Source organism: Agelaius tricolor, unplaced genomic scaffold (assembly GCF_023055355.1).
Source record: "Agelaius tricolor isolate 1412-34295 unplaced genomic scaffold, bAgeTri1.0.p SCAF_5, whole genome shotgun sequence".
Lineage (NCBI taxonomy): Eukaryota > Metazoa > Chordata > Aves > Passeriformes > Icteridae > Agelaius > Agelaius tricolor.
Genome location: NW_027269265.1, coordinates 49,164,834 through 49,182,769, shown reverse-complemented (window position 1 = coordinate 49,182,769; position 17,936 = coordinate 49,164,834). Strand labels below are relative to the sequence as shown.

The window sequence follows — 17,936 nt, the reverse complement described above, 5'->3', positions numbered from 1 at the left end:
TAAGGCCAAAGCCAATTTTCATTCCTCATGCTACTAGAGGCAGTAGTGGTACATTACAATGAACTTAGTTTATTATGCATTTATCAGTAAATAAATAAGTTCTGTGTGCTCTCTTCTGTTTTATTTTTTCAGATTCTAGCTTGATTTCATTTGAAACAGCTGAGAGACCAAATTATTTTCTTCAGCTGGTCTCCAATAATACTCTTGTTGTTTCTAAATGGAAAAAATCGCAAGATTTTCACAACAGATCTACGTTTGTCATTCACAAGAACACGTGGCTGTCGGGATACAGTTCCTTTGAGTCATTTGCAAAACCAGGATTTTTCATCCACATTTCAGCCTCTTCAGTTGGGCTTTTGAAGTACCATCATTCAGAAGAGTTCAGACTGTCAACCCTTTTTAAACTTGTAGGTAGGTAATTGCACTTCAATGTTATGGACAGCAGTTTTCTCCCTGTACAAATCCAGGCTAAATGGTGGTGTTATTTTCAGAGGTGATGAGATTGCTTACCTCTCCCCTACATTACTGGGAGCTGTGCGAACTCTGGGACATCCAGCCTCAAAATATTTTTCCCTGAGCATTCTAGTGAAGATGAGATTCTGTTTTCTTGTGAAAAGCCATTAAATAGCTTAATACGCATTTGCCAAACATGTTTGGAAATACATATCCTAGTGTGCAGTTTCTGGGCAATACTTGCTGTGGAGGTAGTAAGGAAATTCTTTAGGAGTAGAACATTCATACTCATAAAAAATAGATTCACAAAGGGAATAAAAAAGAACAGATCTCTAAAATTTTAAGTGTGTAGACAACATTTTCTCTCCTTTGCCTCCTGCCAAGAGAGAGATTTCTGTACAGTGAATTCTCTTTGCTAACCCTGTGGCCTCATCAGGAGTAATGCCATCCAGTGCTGAGGACATGGCCTCTAGGCTCCACTTTCAAACCTCATTTTCTCCTGAAAAATACCTTGGCTTTTATCCACTACCCACTCAGAGATGATGTGGCTGTTGGGATGTTAACCACTAGTGCTTCAGTCATCATCTAGTTGGGGGTATTCACCCCTTCTTGGTGATACAGATCTTCATTTCCCTAATGTTGCTTGAAAAGATACAGCTTTTAAATACAGATCAGACTACTGTGAGGGTATTTCTACCTACTTGTGAGATTCCCATTCCCATAACAGCTACATTCCACTGAGACATTAGGATCAGAAATGAAGATATTCACTCTGAGGATCATTTCTTAGGAGCTGGCCACAGATGTTGCCCCTACAAGAGCTGATGATAAAACCACACTAAAAAATCATATAACTGAAGCTATTTTTAGTTCTGTTTGGTGTGTTTGTTTGTTGTTTGTATTTTTATATCAGCAAGGAAAAGAAATAATAAGAATTACAGTTTTTACATTCCTAAGTAACTGGAACCATCCACTGAAATGAAGGTGGCTTCAAAAAAAGTGGTCAGAAAAAACATGCAAGTTATATCAGTGTATAAAATAATGCAAAAGAGATTCATTTAATTATTCTTTGCTTTAGCTTTTACTCGCCTTAACACATTAGATACATCAAACATATTCATTTATGAAATTCAGTGACAACAATTACTTGCTGAAACCAAGTGTCGTGTATATATAATTCCAAAATCACTGCAAGTGATTATGTTCTAAAAATTTCATTGTGCTGTAGTTTTCAATGCATTAACTATTTGTTTATTTATTTAGCAGAAGTATTTTAATGTGTTCCTGGCAATACCATGTTTTAAAATCAGTTGTTCATTCTCTGAACAACTGAAGTGTATTTTACAAGCAAAGAAAGAAAATTACATACATATTACATATAAAATACATATAAAATATAAAATTACATATAAAATAAAAATTACATATAAAATAAAGCATGGCCTGGCCATGTTGTACGGTGACCATGTTGAATTGTGGCACAGACAAACCTGAAGCAACCTCTGATTTCTGTGACAGAAGAGGCCAACTGTATGCCTTGTGGACCTTCGTGTTATCAAAACACTGAATTAAAGTGTTAATGGTGTCATTGTGAATCTGCCCATGTTTTGCAGTACATTACACTGACAGCCTAATGCAGCTGTTGACTGGCACACTCCAACTTCAGAAAAATGACAGATTTTGTCGTTGCCAAATGCCTGTTGCCTCTTGACAAATGCTTGTAATCACAGAGCTGTTGAGGTTTTTGAGCGGCAGAATTAGAGGGATAATGCTATTACCAGGATGTTCGTACAGCATTTCAAGCAAGGCACTTTTTTGGGACATAACAAAAATATCTCCTTAGTCTTTTATCTTTGAGGGAGGAATGAAGAAGTTTAAACCATGTTCCAATTCTCAGTGGTCATCCATTAACACAGAATGGTATGTCTTTTCAAGTGTGAAGTCTTTACCCTCCAGTCATTATACCGAAAAATCCTATTTATGCCGATGGAAAACTAAAACAATTTACCTCAGCAAGTGGGATCAGATCAAATGATCAAGAGGTATTTCATTAATCACCACATCCGAGGGCTTGGGTTTCAGAGTTTTATAAGCAGAGGAGCATAGGGCTCCAATCTTTCTCCAGTGTGCTCTCACAAGGGCCAGCCTGCTGATGTCGGGTAATTACATGGTCTAAAAATACAGCAGCATTTGTTTAAGTTAATGGAAAAGTTACACCAGCTCCAGAGTGCGCAGGCAAAAGCGTATTGGGTTTCCTGCTGACTATTGTAAATGCTTTGCATATTAGATCAGAAACTCTTGAACCGGGAGCAGCAGCTATTCCTGCGGAATCAGAGGATAAATATCAGGAGCAGAATAATAGGCCCAGTAAATCCCCTTGGCCAGAAAGCTCCTCATGAGACTTCTTCGTGCCCTGTGACGCACTTGCAAAAGGAAGAATTTGAAGTGACCTGATCACCACAGCAGTAGACACATGTCTGTTTAAAGTCAGCTGACGAGTCACTTTTTCCAGTTTCATCGCAATAAATATTGTCACATTGGGACACGCCAAGGCTGGGAAGTGTTTGCCATGAGAAGTCACTTCAGCTTTAAAACTGGGTTATTTTCATTATACTTTACTTTTTCTGCTGTCCTGTTCCCATAAATGTTTGAGGAAATTGAATAGGAAACAGAATTTTGATATGTAGTGTGTACTTATTTGCAAGAAAATATGTTTTTGCATTCTATTCAGGAATTATTTTGCTGGCAAGTAAATTGGTATGCATTCAGTCAAAAGAAAGAATACCCGTACTCTTACCAGATGGACAAGCACCAAGGTGTCATGTAAGAGCCATCAATTGCCATTTGAGATTGCTGGGAAATCATTTAATGTAGGGAATTTATGACCTTTTTATAGGTATAGCTGCTGTTTTCTTACCCTTTTTAAAAATAATATGCTCAAACTAGTTAGCTTTTATCATTCACATGATTGCCACCCATTTAGGATCACTATGAATTATTTTTGTCTGTTATGAAAATGTGACTTGCCCCATATAAATTCTGCAATAAAGTATTTAATAAGGCTAGTTATGTGCTTTAATAGCTAACTTGCTGTAAATACAAGGCCTGTTTTAGAGAATTTTCAGCTAAAATTAAAATATCAAGATGCACTAAGTATAGGCCCACTGCATAGAGGCATTTTTCAGTGTTTAAGTTTGATAGAGAGCACTTTTAATCTTGGTTTTTTAATTAACTCAGTCACATTCAGAAACGTGGTGCAAAACTGAAAATTAAATTAACTTTGAATAAGTTTTTTACAAAACCATCTTTTTACCTTCGGTCGGTTTTACACATATTACCAACTACTTTAACATCAATTTACTCTAATCTACTTCCAGCAGTAGAATTCATTTTCTGGAGTGTCCTGATTCACTCATAATGAGTTACTGTTGAGTTTAATTTGAGCTCATGTGCTTTGTTGGCCCAAAAGTTCATGACGTGGGCCCTGGGGCCGGAAAATGCTGAGCAACTGCTGCTGTACCTGCAGATCCCACGTGTGCCACTGAACACATCTGCCCAGTAGCTCCTGCAATCAGACTGAGCTTTCTGTACAATAACATCTTTCCTTTTTATGCTGCAAACACAAACATTTGACCTACCACGTTTGGCTGAATAAATAGGAGGAGATTAAAGAGTTGTGTTAACGTTGTAATAGCAAACTGAACCGTATGTAGATGAGAGGTAGGTAATTGCACTCTGCTTCCAGTGACGTTTTGGCTGGGCACAAAGTTTAGTTTTTCCAGTGATATTTGCTTACATTTCTCGTTGCAGAAACTTAGAAGTCATGAGCAGGGTTTGATACTCATTTGTGTGTGTGTTAAGTGGGTAGATAGGATTTCATGTTTCTAAACTTGTAACTGAGGAGATAGGCAATCTAAGTTACCAAGCAGAGTTTTGCCTCCATTATAAATAGAACTAATTCTAAAGCAATTTTTGTGCCTACTAGATTTTTTAAAAATTTTGTGTTAAAGTAGCAAAAAAAAAGAAAAAAATCATCAGGTAAGAATGAAAATCCAAATACTTTATTTTTTAAGTTATTTTTTAGACATTTATTTTAAATACAACCTTTTATGAACGCTGGAACATTTCAAATTTTAGGGTTTGTTTTTAAGTAAATAGCCATTTTTTGAGCATAACTTGGAATTGTTCTTATTACAGAGATTCTAACAATGGCAAATTTTGTCCCTGTGACATAAAAGCATAGAAAATTAAGGTCATGTGATTGTGAACAGTAAGAATTGTCAACTCAGAAAAAGAAGTGGCCAGGGTACTAAGAAAGGCACAAGGTTGTGCCTCAGCAGAACCTTGTGGTCTGTCGGTGATAAAATAGCAAAAATCTTCATTAAATGGTAGCAACGTCTGTTGTTATCCTAGTTTTAGTTTTGAAAGCCATGAAGAAGAAAATCATAAATTACAGGGAAGAAAATGCTTTTCTGATGTTCAAGAAGGTGTGAAAGCAATGGAGTTGGGAAATATCTTTTAATGTGTTGTCTTTGGCCGTGTTCATACCTGTGCTCCCACCTGGGGTTCCTGCTGTCCTGTGGCATGTTGATGTCCTCAGCTCCTGTTGGGTAAGGGAACCGTGGGCTCAGCTGGGGCCACTGCCACCCAGGACATCAGTCACCACTTGGGGAAGGATTTGCTGTGTCACCCTGTCAACAGGAGACAAATGCTGGTAGGCTTGACAGGGAGACACATGGCTATCTCCAGATGCCATGACAAATCCTTTTGAGGAACACATGCCTGGTACGAGAAGCTTGATTCATTGTCTGTAAACTGCAAATCATTGTTCTGTGGTGAGGGAACTCTGCTGGTGCTCAGGCTGCAGTAAGCTCGTGTTACTGGTTGCTGGAAGGGGAATTTAAGTATTAAAAAAACGGGAAGCATGTGGTGGAGGTGGTTGAACAGGCCAAGTGACCTCAGCCACTCCGCATGTGGCTTTCTCTCAAGGCCCTTCACCATCTTCATTGCTCCTTTGGGCACTCTCTAACAGCTGAATGTCCTTTTTTTATATTGTGGTGACCAAAACTGCACACAGGGCTTGAGGTGAGGCTGCACCAGTGCAGAGCAGGTGTGTGTGTGTGCTGTTTTTTGTTTTGTTTTGCTTTATAGTAGCTTGATCCTTGGGATGCTGAGGGGTTCCAGAAGTTTGGTTGACAGCAGTGAAAACTCTAAATATGATGAATTATTGAACTGGTGTTTTCTTAATAAAGAATTTGCCCACAATTCATAAAAAAAACACAGATATCATCATACCTCATGGGTTTACAGAGACATCCTGAGAACTTTCTGAGAAAAATGAAAACCATTCATACAAATACTCCACTCTTTCTGTGGTGATTTGGTGTGCTCTTTAATGTAGTTTGTACACTAAAAACAGTGGTACAGCTTAGTCTTGCATACTCAATTCTCTAAAATCCCTTGATTGGAAAATTAAATTTCCTTTGGTTCTACAGATCTTTGAAAGCAATTTTTAATTACCAAGTTTACGAATTCTTTGTTGCCCACAGTTCTTTTTGTAGAAGTAGACACAAAATTTGTGAACAAGCATGACTTCATTCTTGACTGAAGGCAGCATTTATTTATATTTATTTATAACATTCTCAACAAATGCTATGCATTTATGTGGTGATTCACCCTAAGTCCTACCAAGGCATGCAACACCACCAAACTCTGTGAGCTTAGTCTGTAGGAAATCTTGAGGAGAATGTGGCTATCATTTCATAAAAGTTCATTTGGAGAATCGGAGATGGTATGTTAATCCCAGCATTTGGGAGTGTTAATTCATGGCCACTTCTGCTAAATTGAGAAACTCATTCTTCATCAGGCTGCAGTCAGTTCTTCTGCAAACTTTTACTTTTACTGTGTTTGAAACTTACTCTGTGGTTAATGGTGTGGCCTTTTAACTCTGTGGCCAGAGTTAAAAGTTGTGGATTTGTCTCCATACCGAATCTAGGGTAGTCTAATGAATGAGATTTCCTAGATTCAACTCGGATTTATTTGCTGTTATCACTACTTTTGGTGATTGCCTGTGCCAACATGCCTCTGATATGTTTTGTCTTTCTGCCATATGTCTTCTTTTTCTCCTTAAACCTTGTATTTCTGTAATGTATTTTCTTTTGTCCTTTACTACTCAACGAGTCCATGCATACAAGAGCTCATACATCAGTCACCAAAATATATGGCAAAAATTCCCTTTCTCCGTTAGATTTATGTAACTGATATAGGTGTCAGTGGGATAGGATCACAGAAGAATTCAGTCACATGTACTTAACTCCTTATGAGAACATAATAAATGCATATTTTACTGTCATAAGAATTGCATTCTTAAAAGGAGTGACAAACTATGTTCCTGGATAAAATGAGATGTAAAAGGGGTAACACTAGATGGCAACATACACACCCTTCTGTCTGAGTTTGATTTCTATCTTTAAGAGAATTATTTTTATTTTAAGTTAATATGTTAATGGTTAATAATGACAGAGATAATTAATTATAAGTGCAGATTCCCTAAATTGCAGGAATAAAAATTTCTCAGTATCTTCATGGAAAATTTGACCGTCTTCAAGAAGATGTAAAAGAGCTACCCCTTGTATCTCAGTCAAGCAAAGATCAGGAAAACTTAAAAAATACTTCAAAACCACAAAAATTGACAGTCTTTCTAGGTAATCAGCATTTTCTTTCTGGTATTTAATGTAAACATTGTCTAAGAGCAGTTACTCTTTGTAGGCTCTGAACAATGTTGCTCTGAGCTCAGGTTTACCAGTTTAGAGGGGATTCTTATATGATGGTTGTCTTCTGCAGGCATGATTGTACAGGAAATATTCCTGCCCTGCCCTGGCTGCTTCTAGAAGAGCTGGGGTGGGCTGCCATAGTGCAGGGACTGAAATCCAGATATAGCATGTACATCTTGCAGGTGTTGGCAGAGCCACTGGGCTAATCCATCTTTGTGCAGGAAACTTCTGCGTGGAGGTGGGGCAGGGCTGGAGTGCATTTAAATTTGTGTTTCTATCGTGTGACTTGAAAGTCCTTCAATAAACACTGTGTGTGTAGATGCTACAGTGAATGTAAGGCATGCCTCTTAGTGATATGTATCTGTGAGTGCTTAAAGGAATGTAAGAATAACAGATCTTTGGTGTTTTTCAGATGTCAAGTTTAAGCTTCTGTCCCGTTCTACGTGTGAATGGCGTTATGATGCCTGCACAAGCCCTTGCTTCAAGACATGCAGGGACCCTTTGGGAAAAAATTGTCAGACTGTACCAAAGTACGTGTCTGTATTTTCATGGAGATGTGTGTAATTTAGGCAAGGCAATTAAGCACAGTAATAGGAATATGAGGGCCCAAGTGTACACTTAACGTATCAGGACTGTATTCTTGGGTAAGGAGGTAAGAGAAAGAGGAAAGGAATGGAACAAAACCTGCTGCTGTAGCCACATAAACATGACATTTCAGCCTTTAGTGTACTGTCTGGTTCTGGAATGACTGCTATATTTGTAACTTTCATTTTGGGAGTATTAGAGAGCATTAATGAAGAGAGGTTATCACAACTTTGTTTCAAACAGTTGTGCCCTTGCTTTTCCATTATGTCACTGCAACAGCTATATCTGGCCTTGCTTTTTCCTGTGAAGTGAAATTTGTGCTAAATCTCGTAAAACTGACACACAGACTTTGACATATAAAAATATTGGGTATTTCTTATAGCAATAGTGTTCACTCTTGAACCTGTGACTGTTCATTTCAAAAGCTGAGTGTCACAGAGTTCATGCTTTCCCTTAGATATGAGTGGAAGTCATGGCAATGACATTTTGAAGGAGTGCACTGAGGTGTACCAGACTGTCTGCTTATACATGCTTCATATATAGATTCTTTTCCTGAAATTGAATGCTTGATCGAGAAGATACTATTTGACTAGTTAACACCAATTGTTTTTCTTTTAGAGTGGAAGGATGCATCCCTGCCTGTCCTCTCAACATGTTGCTGGATGAAATCACTCAAAGATGCGTGTATTTTGAAGACTGTATGTCTGAAAACTTTTATATACATATATATATATATATATATATATATATATATATATATATATATATATATATATATAATATATTAGACTTAGCTTAATAATTAATTAGTTCTTCAGTCATAATTTTAAATAGCAGTGCCTGCATTTGTGTAACCGTGACCTTAGTTATGTGAACCTTCAGCTCACTAAACATACATTTTAGTTAAAATAATTTAGTTCCTCAAAAATATGAGACCAATTTTAAACTAAGAAAGATGTTCTTTCTTCATAAAACTTTTCAGAAGCACTGGATGTCACATAAATGACTTAATGAATTTATTTTTAAATTTGTCTGTGAGTTTTAGAAGTTTTAAGTCTATTGAAAACATCAGTTATACGATTTAAGCTAGAACTCTGCTGGCTCCGTCACTATAATTATTCATGAATTTCAGGCACTTCTCTTGTGTCTGATTTCAGGCATTGAACCTGCAGATGACAGCCCACCTTTGCTTCTCAGCATTCAAACCCCAGCAGTTCCACATTTAACACCAAGTGCAAGTTTGGCAGTGATCAGTGAAGAGGTAACTTCATTTTCTGTGCCTGAAGCAAAGGACGGGGAAACAACACTTGCTACAAAATTGCAGCTCACAGCAACTACAGAGAAACTGGAAATTTTGGCTATTACATCCAACAAAACGCTTCCAGCTGTAACTTTATTGCCAGCTATTTCTTCACAGTCAACAGAAATGACATCTGGGGGAAGCACTACAGCAGTGACTGGGACAACAAAATCTAATGTTAGCTTGTCTGCTTCTGTTGACATTTCTCCTTTGTTCCCCTCTGCTGTCAGTTCAGAAACTTCCACAAGGATACAGCTGATCAGTAGTGGCTCCACGAAACTGCTGAGGGCTACAGAACCTCAGACAGCAACTGCTACACATGCAGTCCCCACAAGAACAGAAACAGAGAGCAAACCAATTGCTACTTCTGTTTTTACTGGGCCACCACTTCTACATAGAACAACAGAAATGCCAGTCAAAACTAAAATAATGGAGTTATCAGAAATGGCCACAAGAACACTTCCCACGAAAGAAGCACAAGTAAAACCAGAAGGACTTACAACATTTACACCCAGTTCATTTGAATCAATAACAGAAAAAACTACTGCATATAAGCCACAGCTTTCTACATCATCTCTGGGAGTGCCTTCATATACACCCCCAGTAAACTTAACAGGAGCTTCAGAAGGGACAAAAATAAGCATAGAACAGTCTTTTACCACAGCAGCTAATGTTACAGTGACATCATTTGCTCCTATGCTCACTACTTCATCTTTGTTAAAGCCAGTGTCTTCAGCAGCAGCAGGAGCAGCAGCTGTTTTAACCAGACAGAGTGAGAGGACTACATTTTCACCAACATCCATGCCACCTGTTCCAGTAGGAAAGACAACTACAGAACCTCCTCTTGGAATGGTTCAACACCTGACTGGCACTCCAGAGGTTCTTTTCACTACAACTCTAGGTCCAAAGACAACGACTCTACAAACCCAAGAGAGGCCATCAGAAACAACTTTGTTATCATTTGCAACTCATAAAAAGGAAATCCCAAAAATAACATCTCATGTGGAGCATAAGTCAAGTTCCTATTTCCTTCCCTATTCACCACATCCTAGTTCTAGTACTGAAAAATCCTTCATTCTTTCTACAAAGAGGCCTGCAGTGTCTGCTCCTATTCCTGCTTCTCCAGCTTCAGGTGAATTAAAAAAAACATTTAAAACTGTTTCAACTACAGGATATCACTTGCACAAGGTTCTAAACACAACTGAGTTCCTGACTACATTATCCACTAAATACCCTGTCATGGCAGAGACTAGCAGTGTGACTCCTTTGTCAGTTAAGGTAACATCCAAAATAACATCCCCTCTTGAAATAGCAACAAAGTCAACTTTGTTTTCTGGAAAAATATCTACTGAATACAAGTCAGCTCTGGTTTCAAGTACAGTGAAGACAAGCAGTCCAGCATATTCAGGTAGTGTTACAACATCAGCAATGAAAGCCAAGGAAACCACCACAGCTCCTTTTGTAGCTACAGAAAGAGAATCACCTCAAAGAACATCCATCACTGGATCTCCGCTTGATCTCCTTAGTGGGACTGAAACCACATTGTTGACAACACTGCCTGGTAAATCACAAGTAGAAAGTATTACTACCATCTCTACTGGAAAGCCATCTGCTTTGTCTTTTCCACCATCAGGTTCTGTAATTTCTTTAACCATTTCTCTTCCTTCACTACCCTCAGATCGAAAAGAAACATCGCTGACAACTCTCAGTCCTATGAGTACATCCAATGCAATAACCTCTTTATATCCTAGAACAACTATACAAAAATCTTTGTTAACAGAAAAGACCTCTCCAGTCCCAACATTCTCTATTTTATCTTCTATATTAGATCAATCAAGTTCAATAACAACAGTACCAGATGAAAAATCTTTAGTGAATGTCACTGATGCCACATTCTCCACAACCTCTGAATTCAGCAGTCAGGTCATAACAACCAAAAAAATAATGACAGGCAAAGAAAAATCCTCTCTGTCCCCTTCTGTTGCACTTCCAGTAACAAAGCCTTCTCACACTTTCTCCACCTCTCAGTATCTAGGAGATAAATTAGTTTCTTCACCTTTAACACAACTGCTACCAGAAGTAATAACAACCACACCAAAATATTTAGTAGAAACTAAAATGGTTTCTACAGCATTAAAACCTGCAGTCCAAAGTGTGACAGAAGCAGTGCAAATTCCAGCAGCTGCAGCTCAGCCATCCCTGCCTCCACCTTCAGCAGGCCCCTTCTCCTTGCAGACATCTTCAGGAGCTGTGGTACAGACCACAAGGACCACTGTTATACCTTCTTCCACTCAGAAGACTACAGAACTTGGCCATCAGACCTCTGAACCTTCATTGACGAACCAAGTTCACCAGTATCCTGCAGAATCTCTAAAAAAATCCACTGGTCAGCCACAGCCTGTCTTTAGCACAACTGAAGCTACAGCAGAACTGACTTCCTTAAAGACCTCACTATCTGAAGGCTCTCATTCAAGCATGTTACCTACCTCAGTAGGTCCTACCAAAGTTATTTTACCAACTGAAAAATATTTGCATTTAACTGATGCGGTGACACAGCCACTTGTATCAAGAACTTCTGTTTTGCAGCCTACAGTCCCAGCTAGAGCAACAGCTGACTTGATTTTTGACAGCAAATTTCCCCCTTTCTCACCAGAAGTGCTTGACACTTCCTCTTCTTCAGCAACAATTAAAAAAGAACTGTTTCCTTCATTTTCCACGCAAAAGACTGCTACAGATCTAAAATTCACACATCAGACCTTGTTTACTAAATCCCTTGAGTCAAGACAAACACTTGAAGCATCACCTTCATTGGATTCTCAGTCAACCTCTTCAGTGGTTTTGTCACCATTGACAGAAGTTCCTGTGGCTTTGGGCTCCACATCAAGGGAAAGTGGTGCAGAGGGAACTGTGGTGTTGCCTAAGCAGGTCCCACCTTCAGCCACCACCTCCAGTTCCATGACCCTGCCAAGGACAGCCTTGTCCACTGAGGCCCATTCCTCAGTGGCAGCTTCAGCCTCTCCAGCGATAAGCAGTGCTGGGCAAAACCTCGGTGCTGCATCAGCAGCAGTCACAGAGCCCATCTCCAGCTCTCCTTCTGTTACTTCAGAAGCAAAAGGAGCCATGCCCCTTGACACAGTGAAGCCTGAAGAGTCAGAATTAACAACAGGATTCCAGTCTGTCCTTACTCAGGGTGCTACTGTTACACCTCAAAGGTTTTACCCTCTGTATTTCACAAACACAACTTCAGTTCTGTCCACTGCACGTTCACCTGCTGAATCAAAAGTGTTTTCTTCTGTAGCTCCATCATCAGTCAGTACTACTCAAACTTCAAAATTTAAAATAACATCTGAGATGCAGACACCTTCTGTAAGTTCACTGGTAATGATACCTGATCATCCAAATGACACAGCAGCTCCATCAGTTTCCTCATTTGCTTCATCTACCAAAACACTTCATGGCTTGACTACAACATTTTCTGATGGACTGACAATAGCTGAAGCCATGGCAGGAGCTGCAGCATCACCTTTTATGTTGCCTCGAGAAACAGCAACTCTTCAAACTTGTACAGTGAGTAGATACAAATAATTACCTGCCTGCTTTGGAACATGCCTTAGTTACTTCTACACACTGATTAAAATATAAAATTGTGAGCCATGCCTTGGCCTTCAGGGTTTAAAGTACCTGTATCAAACAAGGGAGCCTGATTTTATTATCTATTATATCTGAAACCTTGGATAACTTCATTATGCGTATTTTTTTTTTAAATATTCTACCACGTTGGGTTTCAAGCCTCAGTTTTCTTAGTGTGACTGTTAGAAGAATGGGATTTTTGTAAAAAAAGGTGATGCATACTGTCCAGTGTCAGTGTTTTGTGTCATTGCCCTCTTTAAAGCACATCTTTCCAGACACCCCTGTTACCATTCCTGCTTGTTTCCTTCCATATTTTCCCTTCTCAACCTTTTTCATTGTGAAGTTAAAAATTCAGTATTGCTGTTCTCAACTTTATTACAGGACAACAGTGTTAATGGTCAGATTTTCAAAGGTGCTCATTGCTTGTAGCTTCCATCAGCATCATGGGGACCAATAAGCCTGAAGAATGTGAATCCTTTTTTCAACAAAACTTATACAATATTATGATACTAATTTGGTATAAATGGTAACCTCTGTCTTTTATTGAATCTGCCTTAGCCAATCACAGAGAGTGAGTGCATAAAACACATTTGCTTGGATGGACAGCTGATCCAGGTTAATAAGTCACAGAACTGCCCATATAATGCTACTCAACCCAGCTGTGGAGTTTTAGGATTTGCTACTCAAACAAATGGTGACAAATGCTGCCCAAAGTGGGAATGTGCATGTAAGTTTTAATTCTTCAGTACTTTTGAAGTGCATTCAGGTAACAGTTTAATGCATGTGTAAGAAAGGTAAGAAAACTGACACTTCTATACCATAGCATAGAAGTAAAAGATGCACATTTTTTGGGTTACTCATTGTTGAAGGAAATTTATAAGTGTAGTTTTATATTTGGGGAAATAAAATAAAAATGTTCTTTTAACATACTCAGCATTCTGTATCTGCAGTGGATATGTTTAGCTCTGACTTAGACACATCTTGTCATCTCTGTAATTAGGGGACACCTAATCAATACAGATTTTTTTGGGTTCATTTTTTAACTACTTCACCACGAAAAGATTTCCTAGACTGCTAACTACTCCTGTTAGTGGTCTGAGGACTCTGTTAGCAATTGGATTTCTGCTTAGGCTTTGGAGTTTGAAATTACTTGGAGTAGAACTCCGAGCCCACTGAAACACAAAAGCTTTAGCAATAAGACTCAGGAAAAATGAAACTTAGGAATAAGACTACAGGGGATCTATGGATCTGGTATGATCTGCTGTTACTCGTGATTTTTTTTTTTAGTTCGGGGTTTCTAAAAATTGCAAACCTTTGTTGGCAAGAACTGTAAGGAAATAGCTGATTGCAGAGGTCTGCAGGTTGCCCCTCTGAAAATATACAGAATTTGATTCTGCTGTCCATTTACAAAGATGCACCAGTATCGAATTTGTGCTGCATATATGAACCTCTTAGTAAGCTAGTTCATCTTATGAAATTTATCTTCATATGTTGTAAGATTTACTGGAATTCTAAAATAAGTTAGAAAATACATTTACTTTTTTTTTTTCCTTAGGTCGTTGCACCATTTTCTCTGATCTGAGCATTGTAACCTATGATGGAAATCATTTGGCTTTATTCAAAGAAGCGTCCTACATTGTTAGTCAAACTCCAGATGAAACTATAACCATCCATGTCCTTGACTGTAGAATGGTAACTAACATTTATCAGCTAACAAAAGGTGTTTGGTACTGCTAATAAGATGTATCTGAAAGGCAAGAGCATAATAATACTTTATATCATTGCTGTTATTCACTTCTGTGCAATATCTATGATTTGTGCTTGCATTTCACAATACTTGTGAATTGTGTAACACTCTAACTCCTGACTGTAAATACATAGTTCCTTGTGAAACAGCTGAAAGATGAGAGGTGGGTCCATGTTATCCTGTGGTATGTGTAATATGGACAAGGTGAAGGGAGATCAAGTGGGTTTGCATCATTAGTCACTTCTCTGAGTGCTGCCTTATTACCAATATCACCACAGTTGTACCAGTGTGCCACCAGTCTCTTTCAATGCAGGATTTTCATCTATTTTCATATGGAAAACGTGGGCTGGAAACACCCATCTTCAGAGCCATACAAGACTGTAGGAATGCCAGACTGAATGGGACCAGCCTGTGCATTCCAAGTTTCTGACACAGGAGTGAGAGAGAAAGCCTAATGGGGATCCTGTCTGATGGGATCAGTATGGGTTGGCTTTTGTCAGGAAAAGTTCATTTCTTGTGAGCCTTTTCAAAACTCCTCTTAACTCCAGTCTCTCCTGTGAAGGCTAGGTCATTTGATGCCTACATAGATGTCCATTGCAAACTTTGGTTCCAGGTTTCGCCCAATGGAAGTTAATTTCAGAAGCTCAATATGAATGATATGGAGAGTATGTGTTTGTGATGATCAGATTTGTTTTCCTCTTGTATTCAATATCTTCTGTTTTATTCACCCTCATGTAGCTCAGGAAGTATGCATTTGTTCCTGATCCATTATTTCTGTGCTGTACATATCCTACAGATTCATCATTCCCAGTCTCATCCTTGGAGACCTTCAGATATGTAGTTTGTAGTATTTTTTTTTTTGTCCAAACAGCTAGTCCACCATTTTTTTTCCCCTCAAAACCTGAATTTCTGTTTTAATTCCAAGATTGAATGATACAGCACAGTTTCTGGAAACAATGACATCATAGTGTTTTGTTTATTTATCCCGAGAAACTCTGTAGTCATGACTTGAAATTGCAGTCACCAATGGTTTTCTCTCTTAATAGCATAATCTCCCAAAACCCTAAATGTCCTAGTACCTAAAACCAGTAGGCCAGCAATGTATTCAGATTTTGCACATCATGGCAATGGGTGATGCATTTTTGTTTTCTCCACAGAGTAATTCAAATTCAACTTCTTTGTGCCTGGCAATGTTGAACCTAACTTATGTATCAAATCAAATTATTATCAATCGTTTAAGCAGAAAAGTAAGTATTCTGAGGGGTTTTATCTTCCTTTAGGTAACACCTTATTTCAGCAGTCAGCTGCCTCCTCATGTGGATACTGAAGAATAGAGCAGAACACCACAGGTTATATGATTAATAGGTACAATTTTGTAATTAAGTAAATTTCTCTTGGTAAATTCAAAGAGCCAAACTGTGATCCAAGGGCAGTTAATGAGGTAAGACTCAGAGTAAGGCACATAAATTGTTATTGTATAACAATACATAAATTGTACTTTTGGTACCTGTATTACCTTTATGGAGGAAAGCCTGACTGCTTCTGAAATTACTTAGGACTTAGATTCCTAAGCTGTCAAAAATCTTGCCTCAGTTCCTCTTCCAGACCATTAACCTCTCTTCTGTGTGTTGTTTAGATAACAGTAAATTCAAGATCTGCTTGGCCTACTGTTAGAAAATATGGATACAAAGTTGAAGATTCAGGCTTCAAATATGCAGTTGAGACCCCAACAAAAATCAGAATTCAGTGGTTTCACAACACAGGTGTGATGATTATTGAGTTGAATAATACCAGAGAACCGAGAGCTTTGGGACTATGTGGTAAGTATAGACCAGTGCAAGAAATAAAGAATTTCAGGTGCTTTGCTAGGGAGACACATTTTCCTAATTATATAAATTATTTATTGCAGGGTCTGTCCCAAAAATGTATTGCAGATCACTGCAAATTTTTAGGTACTGTTAAAATTAATCTATTATTAATTTTGTTTATTGTTGAAATTGTATCCTCTCATCACTATTTGCCCACAGTGTTTCTTCTGTTTGGACCACAGGCATGATTGCAGTTACCAAACCCAAATAAGTAAGACAGATCTAAATCCACGATTTCAAATACAGTCATTTACAGATTTAGGGTTTGATAGCCATCTGATAGGAAGTGGTACATGTTATTTTCAGTTTCTAAGGGTTAGAGTTCCCAGGAAATGTAAACTTCAGAGAACTAATATTAGTTTAACTGTTGGAGAAAATACTTTAGAGGGAATTTCTTAATTATGTTGCACTGTGTTAGGTCTGTTATATGCACTGCACTGTTAGGTCTGCACTGTTAGGCCTGTGTTCCCCTGCTTTATTTTTTTGTAAAAAGTACAGCCTTGAATAGGCTGATGGTGTTACAGCTTTTGCAAGCATGTATTTGCTGATATAAATCCCCACTTTGGTAGCTGCATCTGTAAATTTATCTGTAAATTTACACTGTAAATTGAAGCTGGAAATCAGGATTAAGGAGATCATATAATTACAGCGGATATCTTTTCAGTTTCAGAAAGGGCAAATGCCTGTAGCTCAGTATCAAATACCAGGAATAGCTCAGTCCAGTTTCCAGTCCTGCTGACAGAAATGTGCTTCTCACAAAGAGAGTTTGAATTTACGCCATTTTGAAATTTGATTGTTATCTCTTATTTGCCCTAACCTCTGTTTTCGGTATCGTTCTCACTCTGTTTGGCTAATTTGTATTGTAATTAGATAAAACAGGAAAAAGACAAGACAGTGGATATTTATAGTAAGCCTGATTCAAGGTATCCAGAGAATCTCTTTTGCCTTTACCTGTTTGTTTACTGTGTAGGGAGGATTGGGAACATTACATTCCTGGCTTACAAGGCATTTTGACTAGATGTCAACATATTTCTGGGGATGGTGTTGCAAGTACAACTTCTTCAGGGAATGTGCTCTGTGTTTCCGGTGTTCACCTCTGAACCTCTGGGAGGTTCTCTGCATAAGTCTGCCTGCACAGTGCTGCCTGGTGCCACTTACTGAGCCTGCCTCAAATGAGCTTGCTGTACTGCATCTTTTCAGGGTGAATTAGTCCAGCCTAAACTCCTTTCTGTGCTTTCTGTGTTAGTGCAAGTACGAGCAGCATGCTTTCTCAGCAGCATTCTTTCATCTTTTAGCTGAACTGCTGTATTGGTAGGTCTTGATTTCTCAGCTTCATGGAAATGCTAAAAACTGAGAAGACCATTAGAGGTTTGTAGCACAAGCATCCTATGGAAGGATCCAGAAACAACAGTGTCTTTTACAGTGCAAGGATTGGGCAAATGTGGCAGCTGTAGAAGAGCTGGGATGGGACATGAGGGATGTGGGAGGGGAACATGGACATTTCTATAGCAAAACTGGTGATAAAGATTTAAAGCATGTCAGTTCTAGTTGCAACCGGATCCTGCCAAGAAAAATGTGGA

The 17,936-nt window shown here is 38.5% G+C and overlaps 1 protein-coding gene across 1 annotated transcript in view; it reads left to right on the top strand.

Annotated features, from left to right (window-relative positions):
* The window catches only part of OTOG (otogelin), a 93,289-nt gene that overhangs the window by 56,521 nt on the left and 18,832 nt on the right, over nucleotides 1-17,936 (top strand). The window contains exons 33-40 of the mRNA XM_071427853.1: nucleotides 133-411; nucleotides 7,639-7,756; nucleotides 8,430-8,509; nucleotides 8,969-12,678; nucleotides 13,300-13,468; nucleotides 14,297-14,433; nucleotides 15,646-15,735; nucleotides 16,125-16,308. Coding sequence (XP_071283954.1) covers nucleotides 133-411; nucleotides 7,639-7,756; nucleotides 8,430-8,509; nucleotides 8,969-12,678; nucleotides 13,300-13,468; nucleotides 14,297-14,433; nucleotides 15,646-15,735; nucleotides 16,125-16,308 — 4,767 coding nt within the window. The remainder of the gene's footprint in view (nucleotides 1-132; nucleotides 412-7,638; nucleotides 7,757-8,429; nucleotides 8,510-8,968; nucleotides 12,679-13,299; nucleotides 13,469-14,296; nucleotides 14,434-15,645; nucleotides 15,736-16,124; nucleotides 16,309-17,936) is intronic.